Source organism: Pelodiscus sinensis, chromosome 18 (genome assembly GCF_049634645.1).
Source record: "Pelodiscus sinensis isolate JC-2024 chromosome 18, ASM4963464v1, whole genome shotgun sequence".
Lineage (NCBI taxonomy): Eukaryota > Metazoa > Chordata > Testudines > Trionychidae > Pelodiscus > Pelodiscus sinensis.
Genome location: NC_134728.1, coordinates 34,607,582 through 34,633,067, shown reverse-complemented (window position 1 = coordinate 34,633,067; position 25,486 = coordinate 34,607,582). Strand labels below are relative to the sequence as shown.

General features: G+C 50.3%; 2 protein-coding genes across 4 annotated transcripts; one reads left to right on the top strand and one right to left on the bottom strand.

The window, feature by feature from the left end:
* Positions 1 to 1,647: 1,647 nt before the first annotated feature.
* LOC142818886 (perilipin-3-like) lies at positions 1,648 to 15,610 on the bottom strand. The gene is given in 10 exon segments (XM_075901552.1): positions 1,648 to 1,781; positions 1,784 to 2,024; positions 2,101 to 2,226; positions 2,435 to 2,450; positions 2,452 to 2,614; positions 3,011 to 3,124; positions 3,489 to 3,593; positions 6,447 to 6,600; positions 7,992 to 8,148; positions 15,543 to 15,610. Coding segments are annotated over 10 exon segments (1,278 nt in total).
* Positions 8,958 to 25,120, top strand: LOC102451310 (perilipin-3-like). 3 transcript variants are annotated; one of them, XM_075901517.1, is made up of 8 exons: positions 8,958 to 9,001; positions 17,935 to 18,002; positions 18,778 to 18,973; positions 20,429 to 20,496; positions 22,086 to 22,323; positions 23,537 to 23,724; positions 23,983 to 24,111; positions 24,205 to 25,120. In XM_075901517.1, the coding sequence occupies exons 2-8, from the start codon at positions 17,952 to 17,954 to the stop codon at positions 24,562 to 24,564; spliced, it is 1,230 nt and encodes a 409-aa protein (XP_075757632.1). In that variant the 5' UTR covers positions 8,958 to 9,001; positions 17,935 to 17,951; the 3' UTR covers positions 24,565 to 25,120. The 3 variants fall into 3 exon arrangements, with proteins under 3 accessions (XP_075757632.1, XP_075757633.1, XP_075757634.1); XM_075901518.1 differs by lacking the exon at positions 8,958 to 9,001 and adding an exon at positions 14,440 to 14,483; XM_075901519.1 differs by lacking the exon at positions 8,958 to 9,001 and adding an exon at positions 14,672 to 14,832.
* The last annotated feature ends 366 nt before the right edge of the window (positions 25,121 to 25,486 follow it).

The window sequence follows — 25,486 nt, the reverse complement described above, 5'->3', positions numbered from 1 at the left end:
GGAAATGGCATATCCAGGGAGGTAACTAGATAAGCATCAAATTTTTGTGGTCACAACAGTAGTTTTTTTTCTTATGAAAATCAGCGATTCCATCAAGGCTATTTGTTTTGCACAGAAATTTCCCCGTTCTCTCAGCTGTCCCAGGGAAGAGGCTAATGATTTATAGCAGCTCCTTTGTTGGGCCATTATTCATATTGATAGCTGCATCCTGTCTTGCAACTATTTTCCCTGAGCAAGCTTCTGAAGTAGCAGGTCTCATCAGCTTCGTAAAGGTTTTTCTTTGACTTTCACATTACTCCTTGCCCCTCGTTCTCTCTTGCTCTTCTAGGTATAGTTTGATGTGGAAAAGACTTTTTCCATCCTCTAGTTCCTCTCTCTAAGGCTGTACAATATAGCTTCCAGTTTTCTCCACTCCACAGTTAGGGTATGTCTACACTACAGAGTGTTGTTGGAAAAATGGCCATGAGGAGGAGAGGCCTCAGGGGCCAGGGGAGGAGGAGAGGCCTCAGGGGCCAGATCCAGGCAACCCAGGGTCTATATCCATCTCCCAGGCCTGAGGTTCCCCACCCCTGGCATAGGAGGATACAACTTGCACTTTTGCTACTCCGTGCACACATTGTAGAGGTGGGAATAAGAGCCCGGTGGTCCCAGTGCTCACCCTTGAGCACAGATTAGTTCCTCCTAACTCAGGATGGACAAAAGCCACTCTCTTCCCCTGAGCTCCAGTGACAAGTATTACAGGTAGGTGCCACCTCTGCAGAGGGTCACACTTTAGACTTCTTTGCAGAAAGCCTTTTTTTTCTTCATGCAGCGCATGGTCGGCCTGTGGAACTCCTTGCCAGAGGATATGGTGAAGACCAGGACTTTAACAGCAAGTTAAGAAAGTCTAGGTTGGATAAAGGTCTGTAAGGTGGATAGAAAGCTGGCTAGACTGTCGGGCCTAGCGGGTAGTGATCAATGGCTGGATGTCAGGTTAGCGGTCAGTTTCTAGCGGAGTGCCCCAAGGATCGGTTCTGGGGCTGGTTTTGTTCAATATCTTTATTAATGACCTGGATGAGGGGATGGATTGAACCCTCAGCAAGTTTGTCGATGACACTAAGCTGGGAGAGAGGGAGAAATGTTGGAGGGCAGGGATAGGGCTCAGAGTGACCTGGACAGATTAGAGGATTGGGCCAAAGAAATCTGATGAGGTTCAACAAGGACAAGTGTAGAGATCTGCCCTTGGAAGGGAAGAATCCCAAGTATTGTTACAGGATGGGGACCGACTGGATAAGGAGCAGTTCTGCAGAAAAGGACCTGGGGATTCCAGTGGATGAGAAGCTGGATATGAGTCAACAGGGGGCCCTTGTAGCCAAGAAGGCTAATGGCATATTAGGGTGCATTAGGAGGAGCATTGCCAGCAGACCTAGAGAAGTGATTATTCCCCTTTATTCGGCTCTGGTGAGGACACATCCGGTTCTGGGCCCCCACTATAGAAAGGATGTGGACGTATTGGAGAGGGTCCAGCAAGATTACACTGCATTAGGATTCCACAGCAGGGTGGTGGCTTTTCAGCATCTTCTCTGAAGAGGACTGCAATTTGATGTGCTGCCAGGTTCCTTCCCCATCAGCTGCCTCATGAACAGATGTTTGTGTCTGGCAAAGATTCTAGCCCTGTCCTCTAAACTGTCTCTGCTTTAGGATCTTCCTGGCTCTGCAGTTCCGCTGAGGTTCGACTAGGGCGGGAAAGGGTCCCACTGACCAGGAAAGGGGAGCACTGTGAACCACATATTCAAACATTCATCCACATATTCCTGGGCCTGGAGCAGGTTCTGCTGGCTGCAGGTCAGGATACGGCTGGACAGGTCCTGGAAGGAGCTGCCATTGGAGAGCACAGCATGGACCTCTTCTAGCTTGCGCTGAGCCTGCCGCATCGTGTCCTGAGCGCTGGTGGGAAGGCCTTGGACTCCAGTCAGTAGGTTCAAGCACGTGGTCCTCAGCTGCTGGGCGACTCCCCAAGACATGGCTGGCACCAGGGTATCCACCTGAGGGGTGTTCAAAGAGAAGATATTCACGCATAGGGTGGGACATCTCTGCCAACACGAGTTAGCGGCCAGGTACCTCTGGCTGTGGACAGCCCTTATCAATCGCTGCACGCTCCCGCTTCGTCCACTCCAGCCACAGCTGGGGCCGCTTCTCCCGACCGTGGTGTGCTCTCTTACCCACACTCTGCTTCAGACTCCCAATCTGAAATGGGACAAAGTTGTTTTCCAGCTGGACTGGGGAAGGACCAGCCTCTGAAGCCAGGGTAGAGCACAGTCCTGTCAGACCAGTCTCGGGTGGGTACCAGGGAGGATTGCTGGCACGCAGGTGAAGACAGAACAGAATGCTGGAGAGGAAAGCATCATGTAGTCTGCCCTTTGTGGGCGGGTTGTTCCACACTAGGGCTCCCGACCAGGTTGATGGTGCTAGAGGCTCTCCTGCATGTTCTCAAGGAGCCGCCTCAGTTTACCCACTGAATGCAGGTAGCTGCGCTGGCGGAGCTCAGTGGACAGAGCCCCCAGATGCACAGAGGGCTTCTGCTGCTCTTCCACCAAAGCCATGTCAAGCCCCTCCCTGAAGGCAGCTTGTTTGACTAAGGAGAGAAGGGTACAACTTAGGCAGCCTGGGCAGTGCTAAGGCTTCAGTCAGCAAGGCCTTGGCTATTTCAGAGCCCTCATTAGTATCTGAGTCAACTGCTAAAAGGCCTTTTCTGTCCGTACAGTGTCAGTTCCTGTCCATCAGTTGCCTGGAAAGTGGGTCTCCCCCCACCCTCCCGAGTGATGTTTTCCACTTGCCTAAGAGCGTCTCCCAAGACTGCCACTGTTCGTACGGGAGAGAAGTCTGGCCGATGGGGAGTCCCAGACGTTGGCCTAAGAAGTCAGTGATTGTGTCACCCAGGTATTTTTCCCAACCTAGTTCATCATCCTGCGACTGGGAGGGAGGGAGCCACCAGGTCTCCCTTGCCTGGCTTCTGTCCTAGCCACAGGACCTTCTCTGGATCTCATCCCTGTGTTCATGCCACTGGTCACTGCTGGTTTTGCTGTCTGTGTGGTCTTGTCCAGCACCTCAGTTGCCCTGTAGTCCATGGCATCCCTGGCACCAACTCTTGGATGTCCAAAAGAACCTAGAAAAAAATCAAAGTGAATCACTTCATGCTACTTTGCATCCATGATTGTCTCCAGGAGGCAGCTAAAATTGCAAGATAGTAGCCAACATGCTCCTCTAGGGATGCTTGCAGAGAAGACACCATGTCAGTGGAGCAGTCACCACTAGTCTGGGCAGAAGGCCACAGCAAGGGTCAGAAGTCATCCAAACTTGGTAGCTTTGGCATAAGGTATAACTAGCTAGCTGCCGCCATGAGGAAGTGGTCAGCTCCACTCTCCCGAGCCTTGAAACTCAAGGGGTTGGCAGCATTCAGCTGCCTCCACAAGTCTTTGGCTTCAGCTAGACAGACATATTTAACCGACCAACGCCCTCCCTTCCATCGAGGGTCTCAGGTGGGGGTACAAGGACTGGCAGCTTCTCCTCCAGCTTCTCCAGTCCTAAGAAGGCAATTTCATTTGCTGCTGCAACTGTAAAAGTTCACACCATGAATTTCTTTTCCCAAGTCTTTAAAGAAAGAGCTGTAAAAGCTGACAGCCCTTGCTGCTCTGAGAGTCTCTGGTTCCGCAATATCCTTGCCACGGGCCAAGGCACAAAGGCTCTTTCTAGAGTGTTTGCTTCCAGCATACGGTGGGAAGGGTCCCTGATTAGAGAAACACTGCCTCTTTCTCAATGATATTCCATGGACAAGCTTCATTTATCCGGCCAACCGACCCCAGGAAAATCCTTAACTCGACATTTCCTTGCCTGTTATGGGAACCTTTTGCCACAACCCAGTGCCAATACCGCATGTAATTACTCAGGCCTTGTCTTCACTAGACAGAAGACCACCTTTGCCATGATCAATCTTCTGGAATTCGATTTAGAGAGTCTTTACTAGACTTGCTAAATCGAACTCAGAGGGCGCCCCCACCAGTGTCCGGTACTCATGCTCTTGCCAGGAGTAAGGGAAGCTGACAGCAGGAGCGTTTGCTCCCATCAGCCTCCTGCTGTGGCGCCGCCGCCAAGCTTGGCTTAAGGTAAGCTGACTCCAGCTATGTATTCTGTGTAGCTGGAGTTGTGCACGTTAAGCTGAGCCGCCGGGCCTAGTGTAGACCGTGGCTCTGTGGAATCATCTCCAGACAAGTCACTGGGAGCACAACACAAGACCTCCATTGTCAGCTCATTCTTCCCAGACATGGCACTTGTTAACGCTGACGATTAGCGAGTGTTACGCAGGTTGTAACTGAGGTTTTGCATTGTACCAGAAGGGAGATTAGTGGGTTGTACATTTCCTTATCAGTCAAAGGCAGAAGGAAGCTGTGATCCTGCCAAGGGAATTCACCCAACCTTAATCCCGTTTGCTCCGTTGGTTTAATATAAAAAGTGAGGAGGGTTCCAGAGGCATGAATACCTCCCCCCTTGCTCTGGCATATGGGGATCTGCAGGGAGCAGAGGGCTCAGCTGTAGCATCACTTTAGTGACAGTGGACACCAAAAGCCAGGGAAACAGACCAGATGCAATATCTGCTCTGCCAGGGCAGCCACAGCTCCTCAGAGTCAGTGCGCAACCTGCAAAGGCTGGAGAGCTGCCAGCGCTGGGGACCAAAGCTTCTTGCCCAGTAACCCCAGATTTCACTCCTGGGCCAAGCTGTGGTTCCCAGGGTAGTTTCTCAACTCACCGTCCTAATGAGGTGAACACATGGGGTGGCCACCTCCAGATGGAAGCTGCCAACAAACATCCTGTTGGAGAGACCCAGGGAGGCTGACAGCTAGGGAAATTTCCCATAATATTTTGAAAGACCTTATTGGATCAAGTGAATCTATTATTGTGGGCCGGGAGCATATGCAGCCTCCCTCAGGTGGACGATGCAGAACCCGGGGAGTTCAAAGGGCTGTACTGAGAGTATGCAATGTCCAGACCAAGTGTGAAGTGGATTTCCTGGGGAAGCTCTAGGTGAGGTTAACCACAGCTAGGGAATTTGCATTTTGAAAATAGCCCCTGCTTAACCCCCCCCCCCCACACACACACACACACACACACTCCCACCTGCAGCCCTAGGGACACTATCTGCTATTGACATTCTGTCGCCCTACATGGATTATCTGAAGACTTGCCTAGGATTGAATTCCTTAGCTTTTTAAAAAATGGCTTGTGGTCTATAGGGAGAAGTCTCCTTAGCAAGGTTCCCTCTAATCTTTTCCATCCACGTGAGGATTTTTTCCAGACATGTGCAGAATAAACGTATGTGCAATGAGGCATGTGCAAATGTGCACCACCAGGAGGAACAAAACACCTAGCTGTGGGCACTGTGCTAATCAGCTGGGTGACATGTGAATCTTTCCTGAGTGGCCGCACAAACACCCCACTTACAGGGAACACTGCTCCTTTGACAGTTTATACCAAAACCCAAGCTCAGGCATGTTTCAAGCAGCGTTGCACTTAAGTCAATGGTCACACCAGCAAGCACTACCTTGCCACGTTAACCAAAGAGACGAGGAGTCCTGTGGCATCTTATAAGGTGCCACAGGACTCCTCGCTGCTTTTGCAGATTCAGACTAACACGGCTCCCCCTCTGATACTTAACCAAAGAGAGTTAACCTCCAGGTTGGCTTCCCAGATTTGAAGGACATTTTCTCCACCCAAGATGGTGAACCTGGTTTTAGCCCTCTGAACCCAACCCTGGCAGTGCCTGCAATGCATGTTTATTAACCAGTCCGGCTGTTTTCCTCCCAGTATTGTGATTTTTGTATCTGAAACACTGTCCCACAAAGGCGGATGCTTTTCCCACCCAACCTCTTAAGGATCAGACCAGACCCACCATCCCTGTCACTGACGCTTGTTGCATAGCTGTTTGGCAGTTGCTTTTCAGCTGTGGTGTGGGTTGAGGTCACAGTTGTTGAGTGAGATTTCAGTTCTCGGAACGTGGTGGGGCCAATGTTGTCCTTGTTTAGAAGGATCAAGCACGTACAGTGGAGACCGGTCAGCCTGTGGCAAGAGGTTAGTTGTGCACATGGCCCCTGCCAATCACCTGCTTCTCAACCCTGCATGCAAAGAGAATCACATGAACAGGCACAGACACTGCACCAAGCAAGCCCAGTAATGGCAAGTCTGTTTGAGCTGCATTTGACCTACCCAGAGTCACTCAGCATCTGAACAGAGTTCTAGAATGAGAGAAGGGAATGCCTTTCCCCGAGGAGAGGAAACCGCATGAGGATATTACACAAAACAAGCTTGTGTGATCACTTCACACACACACGCACACGCACACGCACGCACACACACGCACACACGCACACACACATACATATCCTCTGTACATCTTTATGCCATGGATAACTCACTCTGAGGTTCACGTTTGGGCAGAATTGGCTGTGCACAGTTGACTGGAGCTGCTGTCATGGTCTTCACTCCTTTAGCTGCCACCTCACACAAAGACCTGATGCCGGGTGGGTGCCTCTTGGTGGAGATGGAAGCCATGGCAACCAGGTCCCAGGCCTAGACAGCAGGCCTTTTCCTGCAAGGGCACAGATGTCCCAGGGAAGCCTCCCTACCCCCACGTCCCAGGGACAACCAGCACGGGAAGGTGCCAGCCAGGCCAGGAGCCTGTGGACAGGATGGGGAATAGGGCGACTTGGCTTCACTCTGGGCCGTGCATACGCTGGGTCTGGCAGTGGTGGCATCTCACAGAGAGAGGACTTCTATCCCTGCCCTCTTGAAGGGAGGAGGAAGGATGTTGGGGGAGATGTGCGTGAGCAGCAGACACTGCTTCCTGAAGAGCATGCTACTGGGATCCCCTCCACTTTTTCCCTCCTGGCAGGTTCTCCTGGCTTGAGCTCGGTGTCCTCCACCTTGCCACGCTTGCATGAGATCAGCTGCTGCTCCAGGAGTGTAGGCATGAGCCTATGCCATGTGTGACACTGCTGTGTGTCCCTGACCTCAGCCTCCTTAGTGGTGGCTTATGATGGGAAGGTGTCCCACCACGGGGTCAGAAGTAAGGCAGGCCTCTCATAAGAATGGCCATGCTGGGTCAGACTAACAGTCCATCTAGCCCAGTATCCTGTCTGTCGACAGTGGCCAATACCAGATGCCCCATAGGGAGGGAACACAACAGGCAATCCTCACATGATTCCGCCCCTTTCACCGACTTCCAGAGAAACAGAGGCTAGGGACACCATTCCTACCCATCCTGGCTAACAGCCATTGATGGATCTACCCTCCATGAATCTATGTAGCTCTTTTTTGAACCCTATTAAAGTCCTAGTCATCACCACATCCTTTGGCAAGGAGTTCCGCAGGTTGATTGTGGTCTGAGTGAATAAAAACTTCCTTTTGTTGCTTTAAACCTGCTGCCTATTAATTTCATTTTATGATCCCTAGTTCTTATATTGTGGGAATAAATAAATAACTTTTCCTTATTCACTTTTTCCACACCAGTCGTGATTTTATAGACCTCTATCATATCCCCCCTCAGTCTCCTCTTTTCTAAGCTGAAAAGTCCAAGTCTTTTTAATTTCTCTTCAAATGGGACCCGTTCCAAACCCCTCATCGTTTTTATTCTTTTCTGAACCTTTTCCAATGCCGAGAGATCTTTTTTGAGATGAGGTGGCCACATGAAGTACGCAGTATTTCAAGATGTGGCCGTACAGAGGCAAACCCAGAACCCCTGAATCCCTGTGAGCAGGAGCGTAAGGTTCCTTTGTGGCAGCCTCATGCAGCATGTACTCTGGACTGGTGCTCCATATGCACCCACATGCACAGGCTGCTGTGTGCTCCCCAGGCCAAGAAGGCCGCCTCACCCTGTGTGTGTCTATGGAAAGTAATGGAATTCACCTGATGGGCCTTCCCTCACCTCGTACGACCCGAGTGACATTCAGGGAGGGCGGTACCAGGTCCAGGGACAGGCTGACCTCCTGGCTGGCAGACATCATCTCCTGGATGGCCCCATCATCCTCCTCCTTGTCCACGGGCCAGCGCTCTGGGAGGCTGAGGATGGGTGTCTCCAGTCCAGCATCCACAACAAGCCGGGGGAAGGGACTGACGTCCCTGCCAGAATGTGGTGGAGTTGTTCATAATAAGGGTACGAGTGGGGTGCAACTCCGGAGCGGGGGCTCTGCTCCCTGGCCTTCATGTAGGCCAGACTTAGTTCTTTAACTTTCATCCACACCTGTTCCTGTGTGCGCATGTGGCCCATCTGGTCCAGGCTGTCATCCATCCAGCCATAGACATCTGCATTCCTGCGTCTGGGGCAGAGATCCTGGAGGTAGCCTCCTTCCCAGACCTCAAAGAGATCCAGGATCTCCACACCAGACCAGGTCTCTCCCCCTCGTCGGTCTTCTCTCCTGAGCCTCCGGTCTCTTGCTCTGTCTCTCTCTCTCTCCTCCTCCTCCTCCTCCTACTGCCTCCCCCTCTCTCTCAGCTCTCCTCTGCCTTCTGCCTCTCTCTCCATCTCTTTCTTACTGTGTGCTGAGCTTGTGTTTGTTTGGTGTGTGGTGGTGTGGTTTTTTTTCCTTTCCCTGTTTGAGTGAGGCTTTAGAGAGGGAGTTCTCCAGGTAGAGGCGAAGCAGATACAGTCTTGAGGGAAGTGGGTGTTGTGTTTGGGGCTTTCTTGCTGTGCGCTGAGCTTGTGTTTGTGAGGGAGGGTTGGTGTGTGTTCTTTTTTGTTTTTTGTTTGTTTATTTATTTATTTTCCCCTGTGTTTGGGAGTGAGGCTTTTTTTTCCCACCTCCCCTCTGCCCTCCCCCTCCCCTTGATGGAGTTTGTGCTGTGATTGGCAGGTGGAAACTGTTGGCTTCTAATTAAAGTTTGAATTCTAGAAGCCTCTGCTGATTGGGTGAGCCTTGGTAGGGGGAGGGGCTTTATAAGGCAGTGGGCAAGCGACCAAGGAGCTAGCGAACAGGTGATTGCTAACAGGGAGTTTTGAGAGGGAGTCTGGAAGGGGAGAGGGAAGGGCGGGAGGTTCTCTTGCCTTTCTTTTTAAATCCCTTCTCCAGGACAGCAGCGATGGTTGGTGATGGGTCTGCTGTTGTTACCTGCACAGCGTGTGCCATGTTTGTCTTCCTCCCGGAAGAAAGAACGGATTTCATCTGCACCAAGTGCAAGCTGGTCGACATTTTGGAAGAAAAAATTCGAGGACTGGAGGCCCAAGTGTCGACCCTACGCTCGACCCACGAGGTGTACCGGTAGTTCGGAATAGGAACCCTAGTCCAAACTACCTAGTTCGAGCCCCGTGTAGCCGCACTACACGGGGTTCGAACCAGCGGGGATTTAAAAATGGCGGCTCCCCGCTTATGCAAATGAAGCCCGGGAAATTCAAATCCCGGGCTTCATTTGCAAGTGCGGTATGCCTACATTACCCCGCTAGTTCGAACTAGCGGGGTAGTGTAGACATACCCTGAGAGGCTTACCAAGCTGACCAAACCTTTGGATCGCTACCCCTTCCTGCTTCTCCATGTGGGAACTAATGATACCAAGAATGATCTTGAGCATGTTACTGCGGATTATGTAACGCTGGGAAGAAGGATCCAAGAATTCGGAGCACAAGTGGTATTCTCCTCCATCCTCCCTGTTGAAGGGAAAGGACTGGGCAGGGATCATCGAATTGAGGACGTAAATGCGTGGTTGCACAGATGGTGTCGCAGAGAGGGCTTTGGTTTCTTTGACCATGGGACTCTGTTCCAGGCGCAAGAATTGTTAGGAAGAGATGGGATCCACCTAACGAAGAGAGGAAGGAGCATCTTCACGGGCAGGCTTGCAAACCTAGTGAGGAGGGCTTTAAACTAGGTTCGTCAGGGGACAGTGACCAAAACCCTGAGGGGAGTGGGAAAGTCGGATACCGGGAAGAAATGCAGAGAGGAAGGAGCAAGAAAGGAGGACCCATGTTTCGAATGGAGAAGATAGGACGATCAACTGGTTACCTGAAGTGTTTGTACACTAATGCGAGAAGCCTGGGCAACAAACAGGAAGAGCTGGAGGCCCTGGCCCAGACCAAGAAATATGATTTAATTGGGATAACAGAGACTTGGTGGGATGACTCGCATGACTGGAGCGCTGTCATGGAAGGGTATAGACTGTTCAGGAACAACAGGCAGGGGAGAAAAGGAGGAGAAGTTGCACTATATGTAAGATTGCTCTGAACTCCAGTATAAAGAGGGAGAAAAACCTGTTGAGAGTCTATGGGTTAAGTTTAAAGGAGCAAACAACAGCATTGATGTTGTGGTTGGTGTTTGGTACAGGCCACCGAATCAGGTGGATGAGGTAGATGAGGCTTTCTTCGGACAACTGAGCGAAGCTTCCAGATTGCAGGCCCTGGTTCTCGTGGGGGACTTTAATCACCCCGACATCTGTTGGGAAACCAATACGGCAATACACAGGCAATCCAGGAAGTTTTTGAAGAATGTTGGGGATAACTTCTTGACACAGGTGCTGAAGGATCCGACCAGGCGCCATGCGCAGCTTGACCTTCTGCTCACAAACAGGGAGGAACTAATAGGGGAAGTGGAGGTGGGTGACAACCTGGGAAGCAGTGATCATGAGATGGTAGATTTCAGGATCCTGATCAAAGAAAGAAAAGAGAGTAGTAAAATACACACCTTGGACTTCAAAAAAGCAGATTTTGACTCCCTCAGAGACATGATGGGCAGAATCCCCTGGGATGTTAACATGAAGGGGAAAGGAGTCCAGGACAGCTGGCAGTATTTTAAAGAAGCCTTATTGAAGGCACAGAAAGAAACCATCCCGATGCGTAGCAAGAGAGGCAAACATGGTAGGAGACTGGACTGGCTTACAGGGGAAATCCTTGGTGAACTTAAGCACAAAAAGGAAGCTTACAAAGAGTGGAAACTTGGACAAATGACCAGGGAGGAGTTTAAAGGTCTAGCTTGAGAATGCCGGGGGGTTATCAGGAAGGCGAAAGCGCAAATGGAATTGCGACTGGCTAAGGATGTGAAGGATAACAAGAAAGGTTTCTACAGGCATGTTAACAAGAAGAAGGTGATCAGAGAGGGTGTGCGGCCCCTACTGGATGAAGGAGGTAACCTAGTGACAGATGATGTGGGGAAAGCTGAAGTACTCAATGCTTTCTTTGCCTCTGTATTCACGGACAAGGTCGGCTCCTGGACTTCTGCGCCAAGTGACGCAAGATGGGATGAAGATGGACAGCCCGTGGTGGGTAAAGAACAGGTTAGGAACTATTTAGAAAAGCTAAAGGTACATAAATCCATGGGTCAGGACTTAGTGCATCCGAGGGTACTGAGGGAGTTGGCAAATGTCATTGAGGAGCCTTTGGCTATTATCTTTGAAAAGTCATGGAGATCGGGAGAAATCCCAGATGACTGGAAAAAGGCAAATGTAGTGCCCATCTTCAAAAAAGGGAAGAAGGATGATCCAGGGAACTATAGTCCGGTGAGTCTTACCTCGGTTCCTGGAAAAATCATGGAAGGGATCCTTAAGGAATCCATATTGAGGCACTTGGATGAGAGGAAAGTGATTAGGAATAGTCAGCATGGATTCACAAAGGGCAAGTCGTGCCTGACCAATCTGATTAGCTTCTATGATGAGGTAACTGGCTCGGTGGACATGGGGAAGTCAGTGGATGTGATATACCTTGACTTTAGCAAGGCTTTTGATACGGTCTCCCACAATATTCTTGCCAGCAAGTTAAGGGATTGTGGATTGGATAAATGGACGGTAAGATGGATAGAAAGATGGCTAGAAGGCCGGGCCCAGCGGGTAGTGATCAATAGCTCAATGTCAGGATGGCGGTCGGTTTCTAGTGGAGTGCCCCAAGGTTCGGTTCTAGGACCGGTTTTGTTCAATATCTTTATTAATTATCTGGATGAGGGGATGGATTGCACCCTCAGCAAGTTTGCGGATGACACTAAGATAGGGGGAGAGGTTGATACGCTTAAGGGCAGAGATAGGGTACAGAATGACTTAGACAAATTGGAGGATTGGGCCACAAGAAATCTGATGAGGTTCAACAAGGACAAGTGTAGAGTCCTGCACTTGGGACGGAAGAATCCCAAGCATAGTTACAAGCTGGGGACCAACCTGTTAAGTAGTAGTTCTGCAGAAAAGGACCTGGGGATTACAATGGATGAGAAGCTAGATATGAGTCAACAATGTGCCCTTGTAGCCAAGAAGGCTAATGGCATATTAGGTTGCATTAAGAGGAGCATTGCCAGCAGATCCAGAGATGTCATCATTCCCCTTTATTCGGCTTTGGTGAGGCCGCATCTGGAGTATTGTGTCCAGTTCTGGGCCCCCCACTACAAAAAGGATGTGGACGCATTGGAGAGGGTCCAGCGGAGGGCAACCAAAATGATTAGGGGGCTGGAGCATATGACTTATGAGGAGAGGCTGAGGGACTTGGGTCTGTTTAATCTGCAGAAGCGAAGAGTGAGGGGGGATTTGAGAGCAGCCTTCAACTTCCTGAAGGGAGGTTCCAAAGAGGCTGGAGAGAGGCTGTTCTCAGTAGTGATGGATGGCAGAACAAGGAGCAATGGTCTCAAGTTGTGGTGGGAGAGGTCCAGGTTGGATATTAGGAAAAACTATTTCACTAGGAGGGTGGTGAAGCATTGGAATGGGTTACCTAGGGAAGTAGTGGAGTCTCCATCCCTAGAGGTGTTTAAGTCTCGGCTTGACAAAGCCCTGGCCGGGTTGATTTAGTTGGGATTGGTCCTGCCTAGAGCAGGGGGCTGGACTTGATGGCCTTGTGAGGTCTCTTCCAGTTCTATGATTCTATGATTCTTTCTTTCTCTTCTCGCTTTCCTGCCTCTCACTCTCCCTTTCTCTTCTCCTCCTGCTTCTGCCTCTCTCTCTCTCTCCACTCTCCTCTGTCTCCGTCGGGGATGCATGAGCGGGGCTGGCAGCACCCTGGGATCTGCACGCGCCCGGGTGAGTCTGGCTCCCCGCTGACTGATTCCCTCTCCCCGCCCCCCACCACCAGCCAGTTCCTCCTCCTGATTTCCCACAGCCAGCCTCGCTGCCCCCGACTCTCACCCCCGACCAGCTTTGCTTCCCGCCGGCCAGCCCCATGGCCTCCGACCCCCACCCCCGACCAGCTTTGCTTCCCGCTGGCCACCCCTCACCCGTTCTCCCCTGGCCAGCAATGCTGCCTCTAACCCCTCCCAGTTCTGCTTCCCTGCCCAGCCAGCCCTGCTGCTCTCCCAGCCAGTCCCTACCCCCTCCCGCCCCCGATCAAGGGTGTCAGGTTTTTTTTACACCCTACCCCAGTGACGTACATGGCCAGTGGGCGGGGCCGTGTATATCACAGCTCCACCCCTTCCTTCCCCTCCCACCGTGGCACTCGGCTGAGTTCTGCGCCGCTCTGCCAGGCCACTGCAGGGGAGCAAGTGGCGCAAGCGGCCGTTTGGGCTCCCTCGCAGCATCCTGGCTGAGCGCACAGCACTCAGCCGAGTGCCACAGTGGGAGGGGAAGGGGGCGGGGCGGTGACGTACACGACTGGGGGGCGGGGCCGTGCATGTCACCGCCCCACCATCCTTCCCCTCCCGCCGTGGCACTCGGCTGAGTTCTGCGCCACTCGTCCGGGCCGCCGTGGGGGAGCAAGCGGCCATGTCTTATGACGGGTTAATTGGCTAGTAAAGAGTAATGGGGTTTCTTAGCTGACTATCTCGGGGTTCTTATCTGTTGTGAAACTTGTCAGTGCGGTGGTAAAATGAGCCTGTTGCAATGAGCATGGCCTTATGGGAAAGCATCAGAGTGAAGGGCACACAACCTCCATTGTGGGAGAATCAGAGCAGCCTCACTCTGAAACTTTCTTGTCTCTCCTTTGGAGCTTTTCTGCACAACGGTATTCCTTGGAGGATGGAATTTCCCACAGCCAGGCCCTAGTCCTGGAATGAGCGCCATGCCTCTTCCTGGAGAGCTCCCTGAGTCTAACCTGAGGGGGCATTGCCATTTTCAATCACGGAGGGCATGTTTTTCTTTCTCATTAAATATCTTCAGCTACGTCCAACTTCATCACTTAACCTTTCTTACAATATTTGGTGCTGGGACTTGTATTGCCAAGTCATGCATTAATGGAAAAAGCTGTTCCCAACTAGCAACTGGTGTGATGTAGGGTGTGCCTTCCAAGACAGACCAGCTGCCTCTACCTGTCAATTAAAGAGCTGGGATCTTCACTGGTGTCGTGTGGTAAACAAGACACTCTCCTCGGATCTGCTCCTCCTGCCTAGATCTGCAACTATGTTCCATCTCCCAGTGATCAGGACAAACAATGCACCTGGCTTGTGTGAGCTCTTATGCCTGCGCCCCTCATTAGCCCTAGATTGGTGTCAGTAGCTGTATATTAAGGGCAGAGTGAGGGGCGTATTGTATGGTGCTCGATTCAGTGAGTGGAGATTGAGAAAGGAACACAGGTGAGGGGGGTGGTTTCTAAGTGTTAGAGCTGTTTAAACCCTGCTGCTCATGTTGTTATTTAATGCAATGCAGTGAAATTGTTTCTCCTTGCTGTACTGAGGGTGGGAAGTGGCGTAATTATTTTTAAGTAGTGAGGTGATTTCCTCCCCATGGCTTATCTCTAAGTTTCTTGCTGTTAGAAAACCTTTCAGGTTAGGGTTAAAAGTGCTTTTCCTCTCTGTCGGAGGTGGAATGCTGGGGGGTGTTTGTCTAACAGCAGGACTGGCTGACTGGTTTGAGGTGGGAGCAGTAAAAGTAGGGAGGGCTCGTCTTTGACTCTCTGCTCTCCACCTCTGAGTAAGAAAGCAGGTGGGTTTGTACTAGGATCACAGCCTTTCTTTAAGAAGGAGCTGCCAAAAATGCTAATAGTTTTCATTGTATTCAACTCTCACCTACATGAAGAATCTCCTTCATTAAGCAAATGTCTAGGTATCCTAATTTGAGATGCTAATAAGGTCCACTCCAGGTGCACCTTTAATATTTTATATCTGGGGTTTTGGAGTCCTCAGGGTTCAGGCATTCCAGCTTTCCCTTCACAGCTAGAGATGTTCTTAACACATGCTTGGATTCAACCAATTGCATATGTTGCTGGAGTTCAGGGTGGGTGGGAAGAAACACTGGAATACAGGGGTTAAGTGCTAAGAGTATGATACATGTATTTGCGTGAAGGGAGTAACTTAAAGTACCTGAGACTACTCTGATCTGGTGTAGAAAGCAGGCCAAAGCACTCTAGAAAAACCCATAGGTCCCTGATAGGTACACCTATAATCTGTGTCTGAGAGATCCTATCCTCAAAGCCTCTGTATCATGTTTCAAGATATTCTTACAAATTAAGTAAAGGGAATCTTGTTTCCCTTACTACTTGTTTTGGCTGGCACAGTCAATGTTTTGACTGCTATTTCTTGCACAGTGGAGGAAAAATGATTATACATTAATAAAACTTTCTTTTAAATTATAAAGCATAGGGAGGATCGAGGAAACAAATTACAACACCCTGATAAGCTGTGCTCAAAACTTGCCTAGATGTGATGCAGTACACCCCTCTTGCTATATTGGGGAAGATGAAAGTTCTCTGTATGCTGTTCATGGGCGATCTCAAACTGAGTAGAGTTTAAAGTGCTTGACCTTTCAATCTGATGTGAAGTCTCTAACACTTTCCAACAGAGAAATGAAACTCATGAGTAGAGAGGTGAGCTTAATTCCAGGGACCTGACTGAACATATGCGTGGGTGTTTGCCAAAACAACAACTCCACCAACGCTCACCCCCAAATGGCTGTGGCTGGTGTGGTGTAGTCAGGGCCTGATGTTACCATGGGAGCTACCATGCACCCATTCTGTGGTCCAGAATCAAGACTTTATTATTAAAATTGACATGTCTGTGAGGGGGGAAATCTCACTCCCCTGGGGTACAGAGCCCCCAGAAGGGTCCGAGGCCGGAGGTCAAATCAGTGAGGCAGGAGAGAAACCTAGAAGAGAAAACTTTATGATGCATGCATGCAGGCTGTCACACCAAGAGTGAAGCAGCAGCCCTGACAGACAGATTCAGGTATCCTTTATACAGAATGCTTAGACAGTTCAGTTGTTGATTGTTCTTCTTTAACATATCAAAGTCTCAGCAGAAGTACTCTGAGACTTCTGTTCACCCCAGGAGTGCTAGAAGTAAGTTTTTACAGTACACAAAGCCACATGAGAACTTGAGTGGAGGAGTCTACAAGGCAAATTGTGACAAAGATAAGGGTTTACATGACAAATTGTGACAGACTAGGAGTAGCCATGAACTTGAGATAGGAGGCATTGTAAGGGTCTTGATTAGAGTTAATTTGATTTCTCTCTGTTACAGGGAGAGAGGCCTGGAAAACTTTTTAACCCTTACAGCAGTTTTCTTTTAGAGAGTTTTGATTTCCTGCACAGTCCCTCCCTTTAGACACAATTGGAGTTATTGGATTTTCCCCACATCTGGTTCTCATACCTGTGAAGAAAACCTCCATACAAGCTAGTGATGACCTCTTGACAGCCAGAAACAATGACCCTTAGAGCACGTCCTATTACACCCACCAACTGGGAAACAAAAGACAGGGCTATGCAGCACTTTAAAGACTAACAAGATGGTTTATTAGGTGATGTCTTTAAAGTGCTGCATCGTCCTGTCTTTTGTTTCAGCTACACCAGACTAGCACGGCTGCATCTCTATCACTATTCTACAACTGGGAAACAGATCTTTGAAATTCACGGATAACTAGACGCCCACTATGAATATCCCTGAAATGACTTTTTTTTTCCATATCCCCAGCCCCTTGTTCCTCCTTCTCTAGTTACCAAAGCATCAGGCTTTGTCAGTTCTGCCCCATTCTATGTGAGCAAAGAGGGGTTGTGTTTGACTTTGAATACAATGCTTCATTTAAAATCAAACTTGAGGCGGTAGGAGGAACCTGCCCTTGTCAGCTTGTGCTCAGGGAGGACACAAGGGGACTGACTTGTATTAAACTTCGTTTAGGTTTCTTAAGCAGCCCAATCTGTGGGCCCCGTGCAGAAATGGGCGGTGGGAGTAAGCCATGGTACAAATGGGGGAGCGGAACCTCCCCTGACTTGCCTGAGGGCTCAGTGGGTTCCCTGGTCAGTGACCCCCGGGGAACACGCTGTAACTGGCTGGGCGGGGTGGCCCGGTTCAGCAGGGGGTGTCTGTCGGGGGTGGCGTGCTGGGCTGGCTGCATCGCACTAGGCCTCAACTCCAGCCCAGGGGCCTTGAGTAGCCCGGCCGCCCGGCCCAGGTAGCTGGTGCCAGGGCGGACGGGGCCAGGAGAGGAAGGGGAAGGTTTAAAATGGCCGTGGGGGGGAGACCGACCCCCAAGGGCCGCAGACCCTGGGGCGGGGACACCGTGGTGCATGGTCCCGGTGGAGCCTGGTGCTCGCCGTGTGGCCTTGAGCTGCTGCAGCGAGTGACTCTGCGGATCCTGCCCGCGAGGCGTGAGCAGGCCTGGCCGCGGGCAGCTGTCCCCGAGCCGGGCTGGGAAATCCACAAGGCTTCAGGCTGCCCAGGCAGCAGGCACGAGACAAAGCTGGATCGTGGCCCCTCTGGGACTCTCCGGGGGGACTCGGACGTGCAGCTCCGCTGTGCGGGCAAGCGGCAGCCGTGGCGTCCAGCGCGTGAGAGCGAGGCCAGGCCAGGAAACAGTCTGGGGAAAGCTCCTTGGCCCCATGCTCCAGAGCAGGCTGCCGGCTCCGGCACTACTTGGCTGCTGTCCCTCTGAGTGCACCGCTCGTCCACCGCTCTCCCGGGGGGCTGCCTGCAGCCGGGCTTCTTGGCGACAGCCGCCCTGCAGAACGGGGAGCGGGCGCGTTGCAGTTCTTGGGCTGGGCTTAGTCTGTTTTGGAGGCTGTAACTTAACTGCTGGATTGCCCTTGCCTTTCAGTCCCATCTCGCCGGACGATGTCTGAGGGCCAAACCCCCGCAGCTGCCCCAGAGAGCCAGGAGCAGCAGGTAACTGCCCCCACAGCACATGGGAGATCCTGAGCTGCGTTCCTACCGATCGAGGGAGGCTGCTTAGTCCTTCACCAGTGCCACAGCATGCAGCCCTTACCCTAGTGTAGCAATGCAGGGAATGCTTTCTTAGGCCTGAACCAGCACCAAGCTATCGGAGCTAGTTCTTACCACTTGTCTTGCCACCACTGCTTGGGCATGAGTCTTGTGGCCGTTCTCTGCTTGGGGAAAGGCTCCTAGAGCTGCCTGATGCAAGGTTACCCCACAGCATGCTCTAGGTGAACATCTAGGCAACTTGTACTATAACCTGCCCCTGGTCTGGCAGTAGCATGCCATGCAAGCTTATGGCTGGGGGTGTGTGAAGCACCGTTACTAGTTGTTTGTGCTACCCTAGAAGAGGAGATGCAGGACTGACCTGCTGAAGGGCAGCTGACTGAGTGTGGTGAGGGGTATCCTGTTTGTGGGAGAGGGAAGCACCCCACCGTTCCAGTTCAGGACTTCAGTGCTGCTTTGGGGGAGTTCCTAGCAGTATGGCTTACAATATCTGGGGAAGGTGTTTGTCAAGCTCATTTTTGTGCCTAAAGCTTGGTGACGGCTAGGTACCTGGAAGGCTGCTAGGTACCTGGAAGGCTGCCTAACCGTTACTGGGAAAAGTCTTTCAAGGGAGAGGATCTATGGTGATGAAATGTGTTCCCTATAGTGAGAGGCCTGAAAAAGGACTGACTCTGGTTTGGACTGTCCCTTCATTTACATGGCTGCTCCTCTGCCTTGTTAGAACACAGCAAGTCAAGTGGCCGGTCTGCCCTTGTTCAAATCGACTTATGACATGGTCTCCTCTGCCCTGGCCTCTGCCAAAGAAACTCACCCGTCAATCAAATATGTGTGTGAGGCGGCAGAGAAAGGAGTGACTGCCATTGCTGGCGCTGCTGTCACTGGAGCGTCTCTGGCTGTGACTGTGATGGAGCCTCTGTGTGAGTAAGCCATGGGCTGGCATTGCCCTTGCCTCTTGTAAGGCAGAGGGAGACCAAGGATGTGGTGGTGGGTAGTTTTGTTTTTTTTGGGGGGGGAAGCACCTCTCAGCTAGAGTTCTGGACTTCAGTGCTGCTTTGGGGGTGTTACTCTAGAAATAAGCCATAACTCAGTAATAAGTGCATACACCAGCTGCTTCTGGAAGGGTTGCTGGACAAATAATACTCTAGACTCTGTCACTGTAGTGCACACACCCTAGTGTGGTTCACTGTCCCATGCAGTGGCACTTAGACCACTTACAGCGAGAGATAAGAACAAGGGAGTGCTACTGCCCAGGCTGAGAGCATACCAAGCCTGTAGAGTAATACTGCCCTCCCACCAGGAGATCATTTGCACAACTCAAACTAGCAACGCAGAATATTGCTCTTTTCTCTGCGTCCAGCACAGAGGTTGTCTAGAGCACTGAATGCCATGACCAGGACACCAAATCTGGTGTGGCCAGGAAGCCCCTGTTAGCAGCCACCTTCAACTCTTCCCAATTCTCTCTCCCCAGTCCACTGCTGCAAAAGCTGAGTGGTGTGGGGTGCGCTAAGGTCCTGCATACCTGGGGTGTGGGTCCTGCATACCTGGGGGGGGGTGTTTTGGAGAAGAGCAGGCAGTATGGAGTGGGCTGCCTATTGGGGAAGGGATGGAGGGGAGGTTAAAGGCCAGACTTTAAAACTGCTGAACACCCACATCTGGGCCTTTCAAAATTGCTCAGCCGCTCCCACTGAGAACAGTCAGAGCAGTTGAGCACTGAGCACTTCTAAACATCCTATCCTGGCTGCATGTCTCCAGCAAGGCTCACTCTGGTCCTTGCTGCGCTGGTATGGACACCTCTGGCTTCCAGCATCACCCCCTGTTCAAGTGCTAATTCCTCAGCCTGCCAGCGGAGCCATCCCTCCTTGCAAAGGAAGGTCTGCTGCCAAGAGTGCTTGACACCTGAGCTGCTGAAGGAGACCGCCCCCCTCTCTTGCTCTGAAGACTGCTCCTCACACCCCTCCTGGCTTTGCAGCTTGCAGAGGATCTTGACCTAACTGTCTGTATCCATTGTCTTGGACTCGCCGTTTGAGCCGATGGCTTCAGAACTTGTGTTCTGTGGGGAAACTGCTTCCTTTTCCTTCCAGTAAAGATGCATCATTGCAGGAAAAGTCCATTTCCCACAAAACAATTCTCAGAAACATTGAAATTATTAGAGACTAACCGAAGTGTGGTGGTGGTTTGAGTAGAACAGCAAACTTTAAAATCTAAAATACACCCAGTGCATCTCCCTGTTTCTTAACTTGACAAAACATGTCCTGCAAAATACTCTGACTTGTCAGCTGGGTAAAACCCTGCTTTTTCAGTGTCTGAAACGACTAATTCTCTAGCGCATGCTGGTCTGTAACCCTGGAGAGTCTGTGCTTAATATCTTGTAGCACCAGTGGCAAATGAGGATAGTTGCCAGAGCCTGGAGACGCTGCCAATCCAAGAGCCAGCTGACAAGGTAATGACCTCTCTTGAGTGGGAACATTTTGTCAATATTCTAGAGTTAGCTCAGAGCTGCCCTCTTTCCCCCCCATCTTCTTCAGGCTAGTTAGAAGCTGATCATTTGCAGAGAATTACTCTTTTCTAGGCAGAACAGGCTCTTCTCACCCCTGCCCTTTCAGGAGCTAGTTAGAGCTAGACATAGAATTCACAATTAGCTTAGCGCAAACGAGCTCTTACTGTTGGCATTTGCTATAAATAATGTTCTTTGACCATTTATTTGAAATTGCATAAAGATTGTTACCTATGAAGTTAAAGTTGGCCAGCAAAGACCATCTAAAGCCAAAGCGATAGGACTCCTGCAGGTTTATGATGGATGAAGGCTTGAAGCTTCTCAAATTTTTTTTTTTTACCTTTTTGTATCTCAACATTTCTGTTCTTAGCTGGGAGATGTAAAATTTGAGGGGGAAGGGGAATAAATCCTGAAGGGTTTTGCTGTTCATGCAAAACACTAAACAGACTTTTTAAAGAAACAAACAACTCTCCACTGCACAACTTCTGTTCTTGCCCCTTGCAGAGATTGACTCGCTTATCAAGCCAGATGAGACTGAATTTCTCATCAGGTCTCAATTTAAAAAAAAATCTGAAACTCCTCAATCCTCTTGGGCAAAAGCTGTCAAAGGGCACAAGCCCATATTAGCCTCTGAACACTTCTTACATGTAGCCTATATGATGGATTCAATATGTAAGCTGTCCTAGCTATGTGTATAGGTCAGATGGTGTATTTATCATCCCTGAGCAATTGAGTGTCTGACTAGTTCCAAGCTCTCTGAAGATACTGAAGCTTAATGTGAAATTTGCTCTGAACCAATATTCACTAGCTGCTGTTTCCTGCTGCTAAAATTCTCCAAGAATATGACTGGAGGGGGCGGGGTCAAAGACTTAAATCCACTAAAACTCATAAAAGATGCTCCCTGTTTGAGCAGGCAGAAGTAAAAGTCCCACTGAGTTAGTCACTTTAAGGCTACCTCTAGACTGGCCACATAAGACGGAATAGGCTTGCAAAGCAGGCAAGTCAGAATAGGGAAATCCGCGGGGGATTTAAATAAACATGTCCGACGCTTCTTTTCCGGCTTGGGGAAAAGCCGGAAAAGAGCGTCTAGACTAGCGCGATCCTCCGGAATAAAGCTCTTTTCTGGAGGATCTCTTATTCCTTCAGGTAGGAATAAGAGATCCTCCGGAAAAGGGCTTTATTCCGGAGGATCGTGCCAGTCTAGACGCTCTTTTCTGGCTTTTCCCCAAGCCGGAAAACAGCAGACATGTTTATTTAAATCCCCCACGGATTTCCCTATTCTGACTTGCCTGCTTTGCATGCCTATTCCGTCTTATGTGGCCAGTCTAGACGTAGCCTTAAAGTGACTTGTCAAACCCCATTCGCAATCTCTAGAAACATAGCCCACTCATTCTGGGGCCCAAACTATCTCCCAGCTGGCTATAAATCCAGCATCTCCACAGATGGTAGAGTCTCCTCCAAGTTATGCCTCTGTAGTACACCACCAGCATAGGTGGAAACATCAAGTTGGTCTTAAACTCCTTTCTTCTCCCTAGGATCTCTTAGACACTGAGGAGGTGGATGCCAAGGATGCCGTGAACAACAGAATGACTGATGTGATAGATGTAACCAAGGAGACTCTCCAGGGCAGCGTGGAGACTATGAAATCAGCTATGACCAGCACAGCCATGGATTCCACAGTGTGTCAAATGGCTAGAAGAGGAGTGGAAGCTGTGCTGGAAAAATCAGAGGGTCTGATGGATCACTGTCTCCCCATCACAGATGAAGAACTAGGTCAGAACACGTGCGTGACAAACAGTCCATTTCATTTTGTCTCTTCCCTTCACTAAATGGCTTTCCTACAAGGAGTAGAAATAGGGAGCAAGGAAGATGTGATGCTCCAGCATCACTGTAGTAGCCTTGCTGAAGGCCCAGCCATTCTGTTACCTGCATCAGCAGTCAGACTGGATCAAGTTGGGCTTCTGGCAACAGCTGCCTCGTGTGAGGTTAATGAGGGATGTAACCTGGGCTCAGGCAAAATTGTTTCTATCCAGATACCTTCCATCCTATTGAGTCCCTAACCCTGAGGCAGGGAAGAGTGCACCGTATAGGGCCCCTGTTTCCAGGTACTGGTGGAGAGATGAGGCCAAACTCTGAGGTGGGCACAACTTTTAATTCCCCTCCCTGAGCTAGGCCTGCAAAGCCAAGGGTCGGCACTAGTGACTCCGTTCTGGCTCTGCCATTGAAGAAAAGGGCATGGCTTTTGGAAGCAGCAGGTGAACTAGGCTAAACTGCCATTTCTGAGGGGCTCTGAGCATCCCAGGGCACTCCAGAAAGCAGATGAAATAGCTCTGAGAGGGGGCATTGTCTCAATCTGTAGCAGGAAGCCATGCTGAAGAATGGAGAGTCTTCTGGACTGAAGCAAGAAGGAATGTTGAGGACAGCATGGCTTGCTTGACCCTAAAAGGTTTCCTGTTAGTGCTTAAAAGTAAGGGGCTGGTTCTGCACCATGGTTACTAATGGTCATGGGACAACCTTGCCTGGTAAAGTAACCATTGTTTTGCTCCCACTACATGAACCTGAAAGCTACGGCACATTCAAGATGTCAGTGCCATTTTCCTTCCTCTAGCTACGTGTGCAAATAGCAAACCGGGCGCCACTAGAATAACTGTCTAGGTCAACTTGTACTTCTGGGAGGGACAGACTTTCAACAAGTTAAACAATTACCATCCCTTCCCTCCTCTCCCCCTCCCCCCCCCCCTTACCTGCTTCTTCCCCAGCTGAGGTAACTGGGGCTCTGGTGCCCCATTGTGCAAGACGTGTGAGCAAGCCAGATGGCGGGGGAGGGGGAAGTCCGCAGGTTGCCCACCACAGTGTTTTAATTCTCCCCACCCCCCCATCCCCACCCCCAGACTCTATCTAAACCCTGGGTTAGCTTATGGATCTTCAACTCAGCAATTTCATGCCCTTCATCCAACAGGGTGACTAATCCTCTCCTTCCTTTCAGCTACGCTTCCTGTATCGGTGGAGGGCGCTGAAGGGCCTGCTGTCCAGCATCAGGGCTACTTTGTGCAGCTGGGCTCCTTGTCAGCTCAGCTCCGCCAACGTGCCTACCACCATTCCTTGGGCAAAGTGAGGCAGGCCAAGCAGTACATGCAGGAGAACTTCCTGCAGTTCCATGAAGTCCTAAGCCTGGTAGGAACCCAGTTTCCCCCCTCTTCTTGTTAAGCATTGTATCCAACCGCTACTTTGTGCAAAGTGCTCTCTCTGGCCTCACGAGGCACAATCTGGACAGGGTAGAGGGGAATACTACTAGTGCTTCTGTGTGCTGGAGCCTCTTGATGCTGGTGTTGCCATCAATTTATATAAAGGCTCAGATGGTCCTAAACTAAACATTCAAGGTGTTCTCCCAGCAGAGATTCATCCTGTGATCTGTACAATGTCCCCTTCCAGGTTGACTCCATCCGGCAGAATGTTGATCAGAAGCTTCAGGACAGCCAGCAGAAGCTGCACCGCATGTGGCTTGAGTGGAGCAGCAGGCCGTTGGAAGGCAGTGATGATGCACCTTCTCCAGAGCCAGAGGTACTGGGCTGACTGGAGAGCAGTTCTGGAGTGGGATGTAGCTGCAGAGAGCACACAGGCATAGCTCATGTGTCCTCTAAACCTTCCTTACAGCAGGTGGAATCGCAGACTCTGGCCATGTCTCAGAGCATCACTCAGCAGCTGCAGGACATCTGTCAGAGTCTGAAGGCCAGCATCCAGGGTGTCCCCTCCAGCATTGAGGACAAGGTGCAGCAAGTTCTCCAGAACTTAGAAGAGCTCCACAGTTCCTTCTTTACTGCCAAGTCCTTCCAGGACCTACCCAGTGCCTCCCAGAGCCAGGAGAAGATAAGCAAAACTCAAGAAATCATAGACGAGCTGCTTGAGTATGTAGAGTACAACACACCTTTCTCCTGGCTGGTAGGACCCTTCACCCCATCTGGCAGAGCCTATGTAACGCCAAAGGAAGAGGTGACCCAGAAGAAGACAGACTAGGAACCATGTTATATTGGTACCTAGCGAGGCCTTTATCCATTAGGTGCTTTCCTGGGGAGGAGTGGGGATGAACTTTATCTAGCTAACACCAGTATTAAAACTCAAACCCAGATTGCTTACAGGTGGCTGCCTTGAAAAAGCAAGAAAGTCCTTAAATGTGTTTGACTCTGGCTTCGCTTCCAGGCATCCCTGATAATCAAGAACAGTTGCATTGTAATAGACTGTCAAGCTTGTTAAAAGTAGGTTGCACCATATATTGTCTCTAGGAAGATTAGAGGAAAGTCTTTAACAGAAATAAAGCATTGTTCTGTCACACAGTGTCCCCAGTGTTGTGTTCTTCTCTCCCTCGCTGCACACTACACAATCACTGAACTATGATTCAGGCAATAGTGAGCTTTGTCCTAAGTGCTAGATTTAAAAGTCTCTCTGGCCTGGAGAAACCTCCAGCGCTCCTCTAGAACTGAAGAGGATGCTTCTATCTAACAGCAGGTCCTAGGAGACTAGTCTTAGTCATAGAAAAGCCATTTGAGGTACCTGCAGGAACTGATGTGACTATTCTGTCTGAATCCTATAATGTTAGTCTTGGCTTGAACCCTGTTCTGGCACTAAAACTTGCACTACATGGGATGCAGACCACCACCCTACCCATCCTTGGGAAAGAGCCAGCTTCAATGGCTTCTCTACAAAGAGCCATCTCAGTAGCTGACTTGTATAATCCATGGCTCAATGCTTGTGGCACTTTAGAAACTGAAAGAGGCAGGAAATAAAGGTCGTCTTCCCCATTACATCTCCTGGCCTTCAGAAGCTTCTCAACTGAGCTGAGAACACAACATATGATGGCTGTTTTTGTGACCTTAATTTAGTCTTTAACCTTTCCCTACAGAACTTCTTTTCAGGTCATAGAAACACTGTTCCATAGGAC